The 18,992-nt window shown below is 42.9% G+C and overlaps 1 protein-coding gene and 1 pseudogene across 1 annotated transcript in view; both read right to left on the minus strand.

Moving 5' to 3' along the window:
* Positions 1-410: 410 nt before the first annotated feature.
* Positions 411-18,992, minus strand: part of GRK3 (G protein-coupled receptor kinase 3) — a 123,326-nt gene continuing 104,744 nt past the window's right edge. The window contains 8 exon segments of the mRNA XM_032602401.1: positions 411-3,867; positions 4,922-5,035; positions 7,403-7,539; positions 10,892-11,054; positions 14,025-14,120; positions 14,876-14,942; positions 15,632-15,732; positions 16,169-16,235. Coding sequence (XP_032458292.1) covers positions 3,706-3,867; positions 4,922-5,035; positions 7,403-7,539; positions 10,892-11,054; positions 14,025-14,120; positions 14,876-14,942; positions 15,632-15,732; positions 16,169-16,235 — 907 coding nt within the window. The 3' untranslated portion in view covers positions 411-3,705.
* Positions 9,623-10,883, minus strand: LOC116738733 (annotated as a pseudogene).

Genomic DNA, 18,992 nt, shown 5'->3' on the forward strand with positions numbered 1-18,992 from the left:
CCATATTCAAAACTAAAGTGACCGAGTCTTAAAATAGTTACTATTCAACTCTTCTTGTTATAAGGGGAAAACCACCCCAAAGCACCAAGTTCAACTGGAATTTCCCTGGTGCTTTATGGTGTAAGGAGATTGGCTTTTCCCAGTGAATTAACTCTTTTTTTTCCTTTGCCCCATCTCTACCAGGATCCTGCCTTCTGTGACACCCACTTCATCCACCTCCCAGCATTTGTCACAGATCCCAATGAAGCCCAACTCCTCTCTGGGTACAAACAGCGCATCCATCCCCTGGGAGGGGAGGAGTTCCTTCCCTAAGCATCTCTGAACGACACAGATATGAGTCCCTGAATGAAACTGAGAAAAATTACATATAAATTAACAAGATAAGCCTTATCTTACACCAGCACACTGCAAATTATTTTAACATACTTACATCAAGCAATAAAAGTCCAACTTTGAGAATTTTCTTTTCTTCTTGATAGGTTAACATTTTGAAACATCAGAAAAATCAATTCCACTGAAAAGTCAAATGTTGTATTCGATTGGCCCAACTATAAATTCTGAATGAAATAAAAAATCATCAGAAAAAAACACACTTTGATCTTCTTGAGAGTTAAACCACATCGTCAATTGGTCAATGATATTTTTTAATGGCCAGTGTGAGCCTTCAAACAATTGTTTTTAGTATATGTACAGCACATTTCAAAGCGCAAATCAAAGCTAACCCTTGCTTTGAACAGATGGTTGTTTGTGGTCATCGCTCTATTTGCTTTTCCAGCTTTGTTGCTGTCTTTCTTGAGCAGAACGCTTCCTTTCTTCAGCGAGCCTGGACATTTGCCCCTTCTCTTTACATATAGAATTTGAAATTGTCATGTCCGTGAATTGACCAATCAGAGGCACAGGAAGTGAAACATTCACATTAGCAGTGAAACAACAGCTGATTTCTAGCAGTTTTGCTGAAAAATTGTACTTAAACATGATAGAGAAGGAAAAACCATGAGCCCCCATGACATAAGGGAATAAATGCACCAAAGAGAATGTTTTAGGTTAAAAAAAATAACCTTGGATTCCCAAAAGTTTTAAATTCATTCCATATATGGTGTAGAGCAGCTTAATCTATTATTTTTAGGCTTTGCTTTAATGATTCCTTTGAATCATGAAATCAAGACACTACTAACATAATTTTACAAAAATATCAACTTCAGTGATTTTTTTCTGACAATGTGAAAATATCCCAACCAAATAAATCTAAAATAATGATAACACTTGTGCTCAATTTTGCCCTTTTTAACACTCCAAATGTAGGTAGGGTCAAACATTAAGACCTAAAACAGCCACGTATACCAAGACTTCTAAACCAACCGACTTCTTTGGCCACGGGAGCACCAGGTGCTGGCACAGAAGGGTTCCGGAAGCGCCTTCCATCTGGCAGCAGAGACACCCCCTCAGAAGGGCTGCAGGCACGAGTTCAGGAGGAAGACTGGCCTCTCCAGGGCTGCCAAACCCCAAACACAAACAGGGACCTCCCCCGAAAAAGCCACTCATCCTAAGCTCACAGAGCACTTTTAATAAATCACATCCACGTAATGCACTTCTCAGCCCTGTCGTTACCCATCAAACGTGAGGGAGTGTAAAAGTTCACTTGGAATTAATTTGAGGCGAGGCGAAAGGGCTCTCGGAATATTTCCAATTCATTTTTTCTTTTGCAAAGGAAAGACAACCTTATGTTCTACTTCAGAGTTTAAATGATATTTTTCAGAGATGCCAATCGGCATAGCTGGTACCCTGGGTATGGAACGTGAGACGCTGAGCCCGGACCCTCAAGGAGTTCATGCACCTTCTCCACGTGAGGCTACATCTCTACCCTGTCCAGCAGAGGCAGGAGGCTCAGCGATTTCTAAACTGTAATTACCCATCTCTGAACCACAGGTGCTGAGCACATGTGATGCTGCGATGGAGCCAGTAACTAACTACAGTGGTGACAGTGACAGTCAGCCACGCCCGGGGAGATGCTCACTTGCCATGAACAGCTTTTCTATCTCTGGCGGGTTTTTTTTACTTTTTTTTTTTAAAACACAATTTCAATACTGTTCTTCCCTTTTAAATCAAGGGAATCCATGTAAATAGTAGCCCCCAACTTCTATACTGGAAACAGCAGATCGTAGAACATGTATGCTAAATTCCAACTAGTAGTTGAGATAAATAGTGAACCCCAAAGTTTCTCTTCCAAGGTAACTCCTATGAAATAAAAGGCTCTTTCGGTAATTATCTTCCAAACTCTCAAGATACGGTTTCGTCAAAAAGGACTCACTTTCCCAGTGAGTGCGGCACACAAATATAAACACAAAGATCTGGAACCACTAAAAATACTGAGGACAGGATGCAGATGATTACGAGGTCAAGTTATTTATATTGTTAGTAGTCGGCTCAGAACAATAAAATTGCACTAAGAAAGGACAAATATGTGGACTCTGAAAATTACTGTTATTATTTTTAGTCTGATGACACGGAGGACGTGGCTGGGAAACACACTGGTTCTTATAAACCAGCGCTTATTTGGGACATGAAACGAACCACGGGGAGAGGAGGCCACTGGGATCAGGCCGTCGCTGTCACAGAACAACCCACCAGGGCAGAGAATTATTCGCTAATGACAGTTGAACGACAATGGAAGTCAATATACACAGTTAACCCATTCTGACATTCATCTTCAGCATTCTTTTTTCAATAAAATTCATTTTTAAATGATACTAAAAGGTAAATCAGAGCTTCCTTCCTTGACACATCCGTTACCCAGATGCTTCCTGAGGTCAGCCAGAGGGAACCAGAGTTGCTGTGTCTCACGACCGCTTCCAGTCCAAGCCCGAGACGGGCGCCCGCAGGCGGTCCTGTGCACCCAGGGGAAGTGCACCAACTTGATGGTTTGAAAATGGCTGTGTCACCGTGAGATGCAAATGCCACTGCCTCTCCTGCAGAGTCACCGTGAGCCTCCAACCATCTACCATCTGACGCCTTCGATGTTGAGTGGCTCCCACGCCCTTGGTCCCAGCTGCCTAAGCTCCCGGCCACAGGCAGGCTGGTACCCGTGGGTGCGGCACCCACAGGGAGGGCCCAGGTGCAGCCCTTTCAGAAAACCTCTGCAGCTTTCAAGCCCCGAGACAACGAGAGGCTGGTTCTCAAGGGCACAGAGGACACCCAGCTGGTCTGACATCCTGCCAGGACTATGGAGCAAAGACATCTAAACCCAGCCCGGGCTGATTAGGGACAGAGCGTGGCAACGCTGGGGCGACCTGAACGGCAGACTGTTCGATCTCATCTTGGCAAGCCTGAGATACATTTGATATCGGATGCAAAAAGTGACACAATCAGTAGGAATCATTTCAAGTTCTAGGTTCATCTATAACCAAAAGAAGTGTGTGGCAAAGAAAGAGAACTTCGTTTCTTCAGTAGTTTCGAGGGCGGATGGATGCGATGGTGGCGGGAGACCCTCGGGAGGGGAGGAGGTGCCCCTAAGCCTGAGGGTGGTCGCCACTCCTAGTAGGAGCATCTCAGAGTCCTGGGCGCCCCCAGCCACAGAGCACCCCGGAGGAGAGCGACTCCATCTCTCATCCTCACACTTCTCCCAAAGGCTCCACTTCGTGGGTCGAGCAGCCCACGTGGACTTCCCGGAGGAGGTGCCGTCTCGTGGGACCCTCCCTGTGCCAGGGGTCAGAGGCCATTGCTGTTCCTGTGGCAGAGGGGCGGCTTCGAGAGCTCCACGACGGCCGAGCGGGATTTGTTGAGGAATTTGGGGGCTCGACGTAACAGCCGCTGGGCCTCGGTGAACGTCTCCGTCAGCTCTTTCTTCCACTGCAAAAACTCTGGGTCACTCTGAAGGCAAACAGAAGAGGCGGAGGAGTTGGGATGGTGTCACTGGCTTCGCCGACACACATGGATACCTCTGGCCAGTCCTTGGAACCCCCTTCCCCCCAGAGAAAGCACACCCCATGTCCCACCCCGCGGCCGGTGAGTAATGCGGGGCGGGGGGTCACGCAGGAACTTCCTCCAGGGGCCCCTTGCCCAGAAGAGGGACCAAGCCCTTCAGAAGAGCCTCCTACAACCCCACAGGAGAAGTGCTGCCTTGACTTTGTTGAAAGATCACCTTTGATCTCTGATGTCTAAAATAACTCAAGTCTAGAAAAGAATACACGAGGAGTTTTGACAAATTTCAGAAGCGCCTTCACATGTGCAATGACGTCATGAAGTAATTAATCATGTTTTTCCATCAACTACTAGTTTATCTCTCTAAACATGCTCTTTACAAGCACGTATACACACACACACACACACACACACACACACACACACACACACACACACACACACACAGTAGAAAAGTGTTGAAGTCGTGAAGCAAACACGTCTTTGTATCTACTACTGCTTTATCTCTCTAAATATGCTCTTTTCTCACCCCCCACTAAACATCCCCCCACACCCCAGGAGAAGTGTTCAGGAATTAAGTTTGGGGTACAATAGAACTTTGGGGAGAGAAAGATGGCATTTCCCCTATTAAGAGTTACTTGGGGATCTTATGTTTATTTCAACGCACAAACCTCAACTTCAAACATGCTGAAAGGTCAGATCAGATCTGGAAAATTGTGGAACAAATAAAATTCAAGGCTCCTATTAAATACTGGATGGTTTCCAGATAGGGTAATCACATTATTTCCTGTCCATCCTTCCTCCTGCCATTTTCTAAGAAACACTTCTTTTAAAATAACTGTTAATTTGCTGAGATCCTTGTATCTTCCAACTTTCTTGCTAAGTTCGTGAGTGATAAAGCATGGAGGAAGAAAATGTTTGATAACCAGGCAGGCACCTTTGTTGAATGTTTATATAATTGTTCTAACTTTCACCTCTGGAAAAAATACAAATAAACACTCACCTCACACTGCAAGACAAATTGCTTCCCTCCTTTTATCCTCAACAAAATGCACTTTTTGTCTTTAATCTGAGTTTCTTCCACAGACACAATCTGTTCCATTGTCAGTAAATTTTGCTGACCGTAAAAATAAAAGATGATAAGTTACTTCACATTATTGCATGACTTTTTAAATTAAGTTAATAAACAATACTGAAAACTACCAGCTTAGAACAAGTAAAGAAAAAAAATCAGCATCTTTCTTTCTTTGATGATATTCTAGAAGTGGGGGGAAATGACTACAAAAGAAATGTACGAAAATTCAAAATGTAACATCTCAAAGAAAGCTGCAAAGAAAGGAACGTCTCTATAAGGCAGAAAGCAAAGCTGTTCCCTCAGCACAGTACTAACGTGGGGATGAGTGTGAATCACACGTACCTCTCCTGCATCACACACTTGCCTAGACACGATCAATCCTGCTGTGAGGGAACAATGACGCTGCTACCTACAATCTACATGAGCGAGAGGTGTGTCGCTGGCTTTGAACCCAGCAGCCCAGTAAAAGTTCGGTCACGCTAGCTTGTAAGCAACTGATATTTTGATCACGTCAAAATGATGTTATAAACACAGGTGACATCCTTAAACGACTGTCCTGCTGGGTCTACAGCATCACTGCTTCCGGTGAATGCTACCGTGTCTCTGAGCACCTTACCATTTTATGTTTTTTGGGATAAATACTCCAGGAATCCTAAATGAAAAACAACGCCATCATAAACCCACGTCTTCTTTTTCCCTTACTTAAACTTACGAATCTACCCAGGCACATTACATAGCTTCGTGAATCAATGCTAAATGCTGACTCTTTTAAAACCAAGATAATTTATCATATCCAATGGTAAGCAAAAGAAGATTTTAGTTTTCAAATATCCTGAAAAGTGAGACAATTTCCTTTCAAAGTGTGCAACAGTGACTGACCAGTAGATAGCATCGTAAACGCATACTACGCCCAGGGCCACTCATTATCCGGAAATAAACATTATATAATGATACATGTATGAATTATAACTCAGGTGCTAGTAAGTATACGATAATGTAAAAAATACATATGTAATATTATACAAAATATAATTATCTTGTATTTATGTATCATCATATACACACGTTCTATGTAATATGTATATTTTATATTATACAATACTTAGCAGTACCTGAGTTATAATTCAGGACCCCCACAGAGCCTTACTAATCATAACTCAGATCATAGATGTATGAATCTTTAGAAAATGACTTCTACGGCACTAGCAATAGTGAGAAGATCATGGTCATTTATGAAGAATGTGGTCATACAAAGTAGCAATCACTTGTAATTAAACGGCATCTTCACCAACAAGGATCTGCAAAACACATTCCAAAGTCAAACACACCAGATTTGGGCTCACCATTTTCCATGCTCTGGCCAGTAGAGAGCTATATTCTGATACAGGGGCCATATTCCAATACACCAACTATGTTTTTCACAGGTGGGACCACTGTCCTGCTTATGATGGCCAACCATTCCCTCCCCAAGAGCACAACTCCTTCCATATGGGTTGCCACCTTCCATGGAGACAAGCCCTGGGTGCTCCACACAGCAGACGCTTAATAAATGCTGCCCCACTTGCTACGAGGGATGGTGTAGATGGGAAATTTCTCTTTTCTTGTTCACTAACATTAGCTCTAGAAAGGACCTTACAGGGTGGCTGTATCTTCCCATCTAATGCGATAAAACCCACTTCCGATTTTCCAGCAAGGTGGAGACAAGAGGAGGGGGGGTCAGGTGCCCTGGCCTGGGTGCCAAGCTTCTCAGCCTGCACCGCAGACCTCGTCTTACTCAACCCCGACTCAGGGAGGCCTCGTAACGGAGACACGGGGCACAGGCAGACCCCAGTCGGAATCACTCCTCACCCACACCTGTCACTGGTGCCAGACCTTCCCTCTCTAAGCCCTGGTTCTCTCTTTATAATATAAGGCTTGGACCTCAAAGGTTGCTAAACAAATTAAAAGTGTGTCTGTGTGTGTGTTTGTGTCTGTGTGTCTACAGCACCAGGCCCGAGATAAATCTGCAACAATTGTAGTAGTCGTTATCATTTCTTCTTCTCCCATTTTATAGATGAGGAAACTGAGGCTCAGTCGACATAATGTGCTCCAAGTCCCAGAGACACAGAGCAGTGGATTTAAATACCTCTGACTCCAAAGTCCCAGTTTTTTCCCCTTTTTTGATCCACCTAACCGCTCTCCAGCCCTCCTCAAACCTGTCTGCTTTGACCTCCCTGGAAGGCACCTTCTATTTTCAGGTAGGACCAAATCCTTCCTTGACTCAGAAGTTTAAAAGTTAATGTCTGAACGTGAAAATCTCATGCATACATGCTAAAAGAGATATGGGAGCTAGAGGGAGATTTGAGAAAACATGCCGGCGATGTGAAATCACCACGGAAACGAGTGCTCGGGAAGATGCCACAGACTTACTCGTGACTCGCCCTCTCCTCTCCATTCAAGTCTGTTTGGAAAGAGGTAAAAATATCGACGCTGCCACTGAGTCAGGAATGGGTTTCCCAGCTTCAGCATGTACCCGTGCATGATGCAGTCTCTTCCCAGAGCGTAATCTGAGGCACGGAACACAACGATGAGATTTAGCAGGGTCTGAAACAGAATGCCTATATGCTTCTCAGAAAAAAAGAATGACACACGTTTTAGAAAAAGAGCAAGTTTCTACTATAAAGACATCACACTACAGAAATCATTATTTCAGTTTGAAACACGTTAAAGAGCAGTCTCTTCGCCTCTCTAACATATTAAATGGCTGCTTCTCAATGTTCTGATAAATTCACGATGTTCCTCTATTGCTCTGAGAGGGTCAAGGTTGGTTTGCTAAATAGTTTTCCATTATGTAGGGTGATAACTGAGGAATAGAGAGTAATTAAACTCAAGCTATGCCCGAAGGACCTTTGCCTTTATATGGAATTGGGCTTCTCCCTTTAATGTTATTTAAAAGAAAAATAACAAGAGAGGGGATTTTCTTGTCCAAAGAAGCCAAAGTAACACAAGGGTCAAAAACTGGTCTTTCCTCCACTTAAGGTTTTAATTATCCCTCATATATATGGTTATGTAGGGAGGCCAAGCTAATTCACATGCATGTTGAGTTCTGATTACATTTTGACAGCAAAGTATTGTCTCAAAAAAAAAAAAAAAGGTCAATTTTAAGTGGTTACTTTGCCTTCCTTAGAGGATTTGGTGACTGTGTTTAAATCATTAACTCACTCGCTCACTCACTCATTCAACTATGAAGGGAATGAATGCCTAGGTGCTGGGCATGTGCTAGGCATTCTGGACACAGCAGTGGATAAAAGAGACAAAAGTCCTCGCCTTCCGGGAGCTTACATTCTAGTGGGAGATTCAGGTAATAAATAAGCAAAACCCATGTTGTGTCACTTGGACACAAGCAGGAAGGAAAAGAATGAAGGAGGGAGGGGCCTCGGGAGGGTCCGTGGTGATGGGGTGTGGTTCACGGAGTTGCCATTTTAATGGAAAAGGTGTCTGCATTTGTCAAGTACATTTAAAGTATACGTCTTATATTTTTACTTCTTCTGAGATCTTCAACCAAGATCTAGTTGTTCCTAAATTACTTAATTACATGTGAGAATAATTCATTAATTTGCTAGACGATCTAATTACAGCTCTAATTAAAAGCCTACACTTCAACAAGGTCATTAACATACATATTTTTTTCTGGGTCCAATTTGTCAAGATTCTAGTGATATCGTGGCTCTCCCTTGAGCAAACTACCGAGGCTATAATTTCCTGTGTAAAATCCGTAACAGCAAACGTGGTCCGGAGTGATCTCAGTGGACCCGTTCTCTGAAGAACGGCTTAGAAATAAAGCCCCTTTCCCTGCAGAACGGAGGTGAACACAGTTAAAGGGCTGTCACATTCCCTTGGTGCACTCAGGCGACTTTTAGGTAAGGAGTCATTCATCCAGTATGGTGGACACTTTTCTAAACAGATGATAAATGCTACTGGGGAATGGTCGACAAGACCCACGAATCCTGCACCAAGATACCCCCACCAAAGCAAATTGTTCACAGACTGAAATTGTTTCCGGTCATTCTTATTATACGTTAACCTCAAAAAGGTCTTTGCTTAGAAGTAAAACAAAAAGCTATCCTCATCACTAACCACAATAAGTTTAAATATCAAAAATCCATAAAGTCTTAGAAAAATCAAGAGTGGCAATATTTGGTGAATCAAAGATGACTGATTTATTTAATACTGGATGTTATGTATTCTCCTTTGGAAATCCTAATAGGGCACTCAAATACGGTAAATAAAAATATGGCTTGGTGACTCTTTTTTTGGGGGGGAGGGATATTTGCTATATGGTAATGCAGGATTTTACTTATTCTGTCCATTAGTAACTACTATTTGAAAACTTTTTTTTTTTTTTTTTCTGGTACGCGGGCCTCTCACTGTTGTGGCCTCTCCCGTTGCGGAGCACAGGCTCCGGACGCGCAGGCTCAGCGACCATGGCTCACGGGCCCAGCCGCTCCGCGGCATGTGGGATCTTCCCTGACCGGGGCACGAACCCGTGTCCCCTGCATCGGCAGGCGGACTCTCAACCACTGCGCCACCAGGGAAGCCCCTTGAGAACATTTATAATATTAATAGAACTTAATCTAAGAGAACTTCAACTTCTTTTTTTTTTTTTTTTTTTACATTTCAATACTGGATATTAATCAGAAAGATAGTCAAAATTACTATGGTCGAAATTTTTACATCAAAAATTTGTAATAAGCGTTTGGTATTAGTCTACATACAATTCAGTTTTTGGTGTAAAGTTCTTTGGCTGCAAGAAAGAACATTTGGTTTACTTCACTAATAGGAATCTCTCTTGATGCTGGGATGGCTTCTTCTTGGCATTTCTTCTGCTGTTGGTTTTCGGCACAGTTATCTGTGATCGTATGAATGGAGTGGAGTGGAGAGGTACTCGTCATGTTTATTCTAAGTAAGAGCACGTAAGCAGTCACTACAGTAACGAGGGGGTACACAGGCAGTGCAACTAACTGCCCGGGATTTCTGAGGCCAACAGGTTAAGGCCTAAGGAGTTTAGCCAAGATTCAGGAATAAAAGCCCACACCAGATACAGTATGAAGCCAGACCGGGAGCTTAAGAAAAGAGTAGAGCCGTAAGTCGCTCTTTCTGGCAATGGCGACGGTGAATTTTCCACCATTTTCCCCGTGGCTTTAGATAATCTCGGGTCCTTGACGCGCCCACTCGGCCCCTCCCCACAGTTTGGCCCTGGTGACCCTTTCATGCTGTTTATAATATAAATGTATGTATATACACTTACGTCTCTTGACAAATAAACATGTAATACTAAGTTCCTCACCATACTTTGCGGGGAAAATGAAAATGCAGGCCGCTTGTTAAAAAATTATTAAGAATGTCAGGATGGTGCCAGCAGAGCATTCACCTGGGTCGGCGGCCTGATGACACCACACAGGCCAGACACCCAGGAAGCCGGCCCTGTTGCTGACACCGTGATACTTAATCTTTAAGGAAGAAAACTTCCAAACTGGCCCCCAAACTCTAAGATAAGAAGGTATATTGACAAAATACTGCTGATGACCTCCATACATATTATTTATATGTGGACTAAAGACTTTGAAATATCAAGTATAGATTTATATATATGTATAACAGAATCACTTTGCTGTATACTTGAAACTAACACAACGCTGTAAATCAACTAAATTTCAATAAAAACTTTTAAAAAATTAAAGACTTTGAAATATCATTTCACACTGATCTTTCCCAAGCCAGGTAGAACGAAAACAATTTATGGCATTTCCCCCACTCTACTGGCAAGTACTTTATGACCCAGATACTATGTTCAGCTTTACAAGAGATCTTGAAAATTCATTGCTTTAGAAATATCTTCAGACACACCAGCTATTTTACCTTCTTCGTGGCCAAGCTGCTTATTTTTAGCTCTCTTCCTGGCCTCGATTTTATCCGTGTCCGCGTTTACGGCTTCATAAACAGTTTCCGCCACTTCCTGCTGCCAGCGCTCAGAGATCACCAAAGGGAAGTTCTTGTAGAGTTCTTGGTCGCAATCAAGAAGCTTATTATTTTAAGAAATCAAGATATGTATGATTTAACATGCTTACAAAGGCAACAGATTCAAAAGTACCGTAACTGGGTGTAGGAAGATAACTAGACAACAGCCTATAACCATTAAGAGACAATTTATTACTTGTCATAAACCTCCACCAATGACAATCGAGTGACCAAGGCATATACTGTACAACACGGGGAAGATAGCCAGTATCTTACAATGACTGTAAATGGAGTATAACCTTTAAAAGTTGTTAATCACTATATTGTACCCCTGTAAGTTATATAATATTGTACATCAACTATACTTCAATAAAATCTTTTTTAAAAAAAGAAAGACAATCTAACAACCGGGATCCACACACGGTGATATATTATGGGCACTTCACTTCCATCCCTGGGTCAGTCAGATGCAGCCCAAGCTTCTACAGCATCTTCATAGCGTTTTTGCCAATGAAAACTAACATGTAGAGGGTTTTCTTTAAAGGATGACAAGAATCTGGCAACAAAATAATTTCGATTATAGTGAGGATATTTTATTTGCGAAAACAGATCCCTATGGTTTTAGATACAGTTACAAGGGAGAAGCCAGGAGGGCTTTCTATCCACCCTCCCATTATTCTGTAAAGTGAGAAAAACTAAAAGGTCCGCCAGGCCAAATTTACCATTTAGCCCACGAGCCTTCCAATGAATCCAAGTTGAACAGTATGATCATAAGTCTCGCGATACATGGAGACTTTAGCCAATGTGGCCTTTCAGAGGTGCTGTAAGAAAAATCACACTTAACGATAGCATCTCTCTTCCAAACTATTACTCAAAATTCTTCATTCTTCTCCCTAAGTGAGCCTGTACTCTGAAAGCAAGCTAAGAAAATGGTTTTACAGATTTGAGTTACAGTTCTGTGGCAGAAAGACAAGTGATCCTGCTGATAGGAAAAAATAGCCCTGTCTTTCAAAAGCAGGGATCTCTCTAGAAGCTTGACTCGTTCACTCCCTTGCCTGAGAGATAAGCACGGGAGAGAGACAAGTTATTTAGAAGGAAAAGGGAGAAAGACCAAGGGTGAGGCTCCTGCCCACAGGCCTTGAGTGAGTCACTGAACCACTGGAGGAACCTGCATCCTGGTCCCAATCAGGATGCTCTCCAGCCACCCTCACGGACTTGTTATCCTAACGTGCTGATTCTGAGATCAAAATGTGTACAGTTTTTCCCCTTTCAGCTTTCTTCAGAGGCCCAAACCAAGCCTGGAGCTGAAACCTTTGTGTGTCCTGAGTGTGAACACACTCGTGCGTGTGTGTGTGTGTGCGTGTGTGTGTGTGTGTGCGGTGCAGTGTTAGAGAATCAAGGTCAGGAGAGCACCCTGCGATGAGGGACACTGGGGCAGATTCTGCAGAGTTGGGCAAAAGTGAAAACACCCTCCTTTCCAAAGTAGTTGCTCTGAAATGGACAAGTCTGCTTTATATACAAATGGTTCCATCTCCGGTAAGGTCAGAGAGCCTTGGTCTTTATGACTCGGCCTATGCGAAAAATGAATAAAACAAAGCTCTACGTGAAGTGAGCCTTTTTTTTTTTCTCCTTAAAGAACAATGTATTATTTGGGCTGCATTTTAAGAGACACAGCCTTCTCAGCTCTGGTTCCGGAAAAAGCAAAACCACCACAACAGAAACTCCTAGTGTACATGCCAGGAGGCTGACACAGGTGACCCACCCACAGAGAAGGCCTGGCAATGAAACCACTCACTTCACAGGCAAGCAAACCAATGCTCCTGAGGTTCCCTAAATGGCCCTGATTCCCTTAGGTAATAAGTGCACATCTGAGGCCAGTGTGTCTGACTCCAAAGCCCAGAATACAGCTGACAAAATTGAAAGCGTGAGACTCTCTTTTGAACAACAAAATTTTCACAGGCTCCCACGTGATATTCGTTTTCCCTTTAGTGTCCTTTGCTGGAGAGAAGTATGTCTGATGACAAAATTCTCCTGTGACAGCAGTGATCCTTTTAGATAACTTTGAAGAAGGACTATTCCCGAAGCTATAGGGTGGTCCTGTCTGTCCAGGCCACAAGATGCCGAGCATCTGCACGGTGGTCACGCTGCTGTCCCCAGGGGAGCCACGGCTCAGACCAGGCCCTCTCCGCTGTGCTTCACCTGACCTTCCCCGCCACCCCCCACCCTGCCATCCTGGGAAACTGGCCACGTGAGCACCCCAATCGCCTTTACAGCTGCCTGGTAGGAAAGACCGGGGGTGCTGACGCAAGGCCACAAATACAGGCAGCTGAGAAGACGCGGGCAGGGGAGCCTCTCAGAGGGAGAAGCTGAGAAAGTGGGGGCAGAGAGAACTTGACACGTAGTGACACGCTCTGACTGGGCATCCAAAAGAGGGTGACTTTCTCCCATGACTCACCACCTCTAATTATGCCCTGTCTACTTGGAAAATAATGATAGGCACCAAAGTCTGAAAAATGCAGAAGATGCTATGTATATTAAAAAAAAAACAAACGTGATTATTTCACTTTTTTTTTTTTTTTTTTTGATTATTTCACTTTTGATTGACAAATGCAAAATGATTCACGCTGTTTGCTCTTTTCATCCTGACACAGAGAAACCGGGGTATTTGGGAGAACTAAGATGACTGGCTGTCTGGCATGAGGCCAAGTACGTTTGCCATCACCTGGCTGTATTTCCCTGCTTCGTAACACGTCTGAGTTTTCTATCAACCACCAATCTATCCAAATCAATAAGAATGTGACCACTTTGCAGTTTATCAAACGTAAAATAGGTAGTCCAAAGAAAGCTGTCGTGGTCTCTAATTCAGGTCTTGACCTCTTCTACATTCGTCAAATATATGGATATTCATCCGTAAGTTACAGTCCATAAACAGGCCAGTACTAAGTCAATCATGAAGCCTGATTTCCAATTAAAAAATCCCCCACCCTCCAAAAAAAAACAAAACAAAACCTGAAAGCAAGTATCGCCGGTGTACCTTGATGCCTTTGGTATCCTCTTCATCAAATGAGCCGATGTCAAAGGCGTCGGCCGCATTGACTTCCCCCCGGGGAGGGATCAAGGGTGGAGGGTACTGGAAGAGCCAGAGAAGAAAGGTTCAGCTACTAGGTGACTCAGGGCCCGGTCCCAACCTGCTATTCTATAAAGAGATCTCAGTGCGACACACCAAGGTGTCACAGTCCGTACAGGGCTCATTCAAGCTCACACGAATCACAGTGCACAGTTCACAATGCCCCCAAAGGAGATGCAGCCCCACGACCCAGTTTGCTAGAAGCTTAACGCCTGCAATGGGGCAGGGTGGGGTGGCCCACACCCACAAACGTCCCGAGGCCAATGCTGGCTGAACCAGAGCCCGAACTCTATTCCTAATTAGGAAGGACTAACAGAGCATCATCCCTCAACGGTCTGAGTTGATGCAAAGATGTGTCCAAAGATGATCATCAACACTGAGAAAAAACAACAACAACTTGAATTTGGGGTGTTTTCCTGAATCAATGAGAATATTAAAAAGTAGCTTAAAATAAGCCAGGGGGATTATGCTACTATACAATCATGCTAATTCTTAAATTATGTGGTGCTGGGCTCAAAAGTATCTAAGTGTATGACAAACGTTTCTCGTACATTTTTACATATAAACAAAGAGGGAGAAGTTGTTCCAAAGGGAATGAACCATAAGGCAGCACGTGGATAGGAGAGCAAGAAGCAGGGCTGTGGATGGAGAGCTGGGGCGGACCCTGGAGACAGAGCCAGGACGTAGAGATGCATACAGAGATGCAGATGGAGAGCACAGTCGGGGTGGTACCCGGGGTGGGGTCCCAGCAGGAGTACCTTCTGCAGGTAGACGTGCTGCCAGTCGATGCCTCTGAAGAAGTTGTGCGTTTTTAGTTCCTGTGCACTGCGGGAGACAGGGAGTCACAGCAGTGGTAAGTAAATATGCATTCGGAAATCTAAGAAACGGTTTGCAAAAATTATCTCCGATTACAGAACACACAGGGACAACTATTTCCAGCTCTTTAAGACAGCAAGTAAAATACGCTTCTTTCGAAGCAATCCAAGAAACACTGTGATGTTTAGAAAGACTGCACACTGAGCCTAGGAATATGGTCCACGTGATACTTTACTGGGGATGCTTATCCCAGCCTGAGATAACCTAGGGGTTTTCGCGGATTATATCTATATCTGATTCTGTAATCATGAGAACAAATTTAACTAAGAACTAAATTAGAGATCTACACATAAAAGAGATTTACAGCAAATGTCTACAAGTCCTCATAGATCAGATGGCAGGGATATGAAGCACCAAATATTAATTTTGAAGCAAACTAGAAATCTAGCAGAATAGTGCATGCCAAACCCCTCCCTAAACTGAAGCAACAGTCTTTCCCAAAGATCCCTGCTAAAGTTCAGTTCACATGGAACAGAAGAAGTTGCAGACTCTGAGGAAAACACGTGGGCCAATATACATATAGTTCCCATGTGATTCCCTCCGACCCCCTCTAACTGAAATGGAAGATTCTCAATGTATTGAAAGGAACTGTTCTGCTTTCCAGGTGAAGACGCTGAAAGGCAGAAGCAACGGCCTACCCGCGTCCGTGGCAGCCGAGTCGCTTACTAACGTCTCGCTGGAGCAAGCCTTCCAGAAGGGACTTCAGCTCAGGGGAGAAGATGTCTGGAAGTTCCACATTCTGGGGGTGGGGGGCGGGGGGGAGAATACGATCTCAAAAATGCATCCAGGGAAACAGTGCCCTCACCCCCGACCAGATTTAAAGGGCATTTCTTGCGTAAGGATAGTGTTTAAAAAAAAAAAAAGCAGATTCATTGCCAACTAACATTGACCCTAAAGAAACACAGAACAGTTACTCATCTTCAGAGTCAATAGACAGGTGGGAGCCAGAAGAATCAGGTCTCCTCGCTCTTCTGCATTTTTCCTTTTGTTTGATTTCTTTAGTTTTGTTCTTGATTTTCCACATCTTACTCTTACTGATTGTTAGCAAACCCTGATATTTGCCTTGGCATCTATTTCCAGTGTTTTAAGAAAGCTTTTTTTTTTTTATACTGGTTGTGATGGAATGAAACATGAAAATTATAATGCAAAAAAAAAATAGTTTTTGACCTCCTTACCATGGTGAGTGTCATTCGGTCTATCTCATGCTTATCTTTGGTTTTATGTTGTCTGAAAGGGCTGTGACTGTAGAAATAAAGAAAATTCCATCACTAGATGGTTTCAGGTAACAGCAAACATTGTTGACTAATATTTGGGCAAGGTATTACGTTCTGTCACTGCTCATTTGAAACTGCAGAAATACAAAAACCATAAACATATAAGCATTTCCGAGAAAAACTGATGATCAGATTGACAATCAGATATATTAGGTCCTGAAGGAGCAAAGGCTTATGTTTACTTCAACTCCTGAGCTTCACGTCAATGCAGTCATGGTACCAAAATATACTTTAGCAAATAATTTAAATAATAATAAATAAAATAATTTAAAATACACTTGGAAAAAGAATTAGCAAACAGGTATTTATGAAAATGAAAGTCACACACATGACGTTTGTCACATTACTGTTTGAGATAATGGTAACTTTCATACTTTTTTTTCTTTAGAAAAATGGGTATTAGTTCCTCGTACAATACAAAGAACTGCAGTCAAATCAAAACACGTCCAAGATGAACACACTTCCCCGCTAGAATCCAGTAATTTTAAGCACTACATTCCTTTGAGGATAAGAGATATAAACTAACCCTGTGCTCCCAGACCCTCCAGAGTTCTGAGAACTGCTCCCTCGTGTCCTACTTACAAACAGCCCCAGACTTAAGAGTCAGAAACCCTGGGTTCACGCTGTGACTGGCTGTTTGCCGGCTGTGAACCAGTCATGGAAACCTCCAGCCTCAGTCTCTTCATCTGTAAACGGCATAATGCAATACCCATCACCAAAACGGTGACGGGAACGAATAATGCACATGCTAGTAGCCGAGACAATGGCAGGATACGGTGGGTATCTGATACACATCTGTGAAATTAATAAGGGTGAGTCTAACTTTACAAAATGAATGTCTGCTTGACCAACTATGTAAAGAAATTATTCTGACTCTTGATTACATTTTTAAAATGCTGGATAAGCTGGCTTTTAAAGTTAACCTTAGATATCACTTATATATGGAATCTAAAATATGACACAAATGAACTTACCTACGAAACAAAAACAGACTTACAGACATAGAGAACAGATTAGTGGTTGTCAGTGGCGGGGGTGGGGGTGGGGGGGAGGAATGGATTGGGAGTTTGGGATTCGCAGATGCAAACTATTATATACAGGATGGATAAACAAGTTCCTACTGTATAGCACAGGGAATTATAGTGAATATCCTATGATAAACCATAACGGAATAGAATGTGAAGAAGAATATGTGTGTGTGTGTGTGCGTGTGTGTGTATATATATATATATATATATATATATATATATATATATACACACACACACGCACACACATACATATATATATAAAACTGAATCACTTGGCTGTACACTAAACCCTGGCCTTATTTATTTTGAAAATTAAAGAAGGGATATGGTTGAGATTTCTGACGGTAAGACATGCCTGTAAAATGATCAACCCTGTAGATTTATTTATAAGGCATACGTAACATAATCTGAGGCAAGATATTATATAAAATAGTTAACTCTATAAAATGGATAAGGATGTTGAGCACATAAATCAGTGTGATTTAGAAAAAAGAACTAAAACGCCCACCCACTCTTGCCACTGAATAAGTTAAACTATGATGATGATTCCACTTCAGAGTATTTATTTAAATATTTCAATTTTCACTTTGTACAAGAGAGGGCACTCTAACGCTTGCTTTCTTTCCTATGCGGTGAAAAACACAGTAATTTCCATCTCTTGAAAGCATTAATTTGGAAAACAAAATCTAAACAAGGTAAATTAGTACCAAGCAAACACACGCCAATCTTTAAAACAGATTTTGATTGGAAATAGCCTTTGCATCCTAATTGTTTCCAAGGAGAAAAATGTAAAATTACTGCATTTAAAAAGCAAATGGGGGCTTCCCTGGTGGCGCAGTGGTTGGGCGTCCGCCTGCTGATGCAGGGGACAAGGGTTCGTGCCCCGGTCTGGGGGGATCCCGCATGCCGCGGAGCGGCTGGGCCCGTGAGCATGGCCGCTGGGCCTGCGCGTCTGGACCCTGTGCTCCGCAACGGGAGAGGCCACGACAGTGGGGGGTCCGCGTACAGCAAAAAAAAAAAAAAAAAAAAAAAAAAAAAAAAAAAAAAAAAAGCAAATGGGATAGAGTAACAAACTATATCTGTTGTTTATGAGATACTATAATTTTTAAAAACTTGACTTGTATCATTCTGTATGCAAAATACACAGAGATATTAACATGTTCACGGTTCAAGAGAAAAGGAATATAGGTTTATTAAATCTTACTACAACTTCAGTCTCTCTTCATGACACAACTGCTCCTACCCCACAGAGTTCCTTAACGTGTAAAAGGGGATTGTGTGAAGGTCTCCTGTGTTTCAGCAAATCCATCTGCTTTGGCTCCTGTGTGCAAAGCCGGAGGACCCCTTCCTGCTCTCAACCCTCATGTGCTTGCCTGCATCTGATGCTGGAAGCAGAGGGCTGTGCCCAGACACTTGGAGAGAAGGACGACTGTGTTCTGACAGAGATGCTCCGTGCTAAATTTAAAAACTCTTTCATGTGACCAGAGGGAGGGCTTTGCGAGGGGACGGGAGTTAAAGTTAGCGGTGCCAAAAACATTCCCGGCACACGGCCCCGATCGCTACAAATCCCATTTGATAAATATAGCCCTGCCACGTCTGACTCAATAAGAAACAATCGGAAATGCTTGTCGGATCTTCGGTTCTGGACTGTTGTGCTGAGAAAGTCTGGTCTTTCAAGCCCTGAGGCGCATCTG

This window comes from Phocoena sinus, chromosome 14 (assembly GCF_008692025.1).
Source record: "Phocoena sinus isolate mPhoSin1 chromosome 14, mPhoSin1.pri, whole genome shotgun sequence".
Classification (NCBI taxonomy): domain Eukaryota; kingdom Metazoa; phylum Chordata; class Mammalia; order Artiodactyla; family Phocoenidae; genus Phocoena; species Phocoena sinus.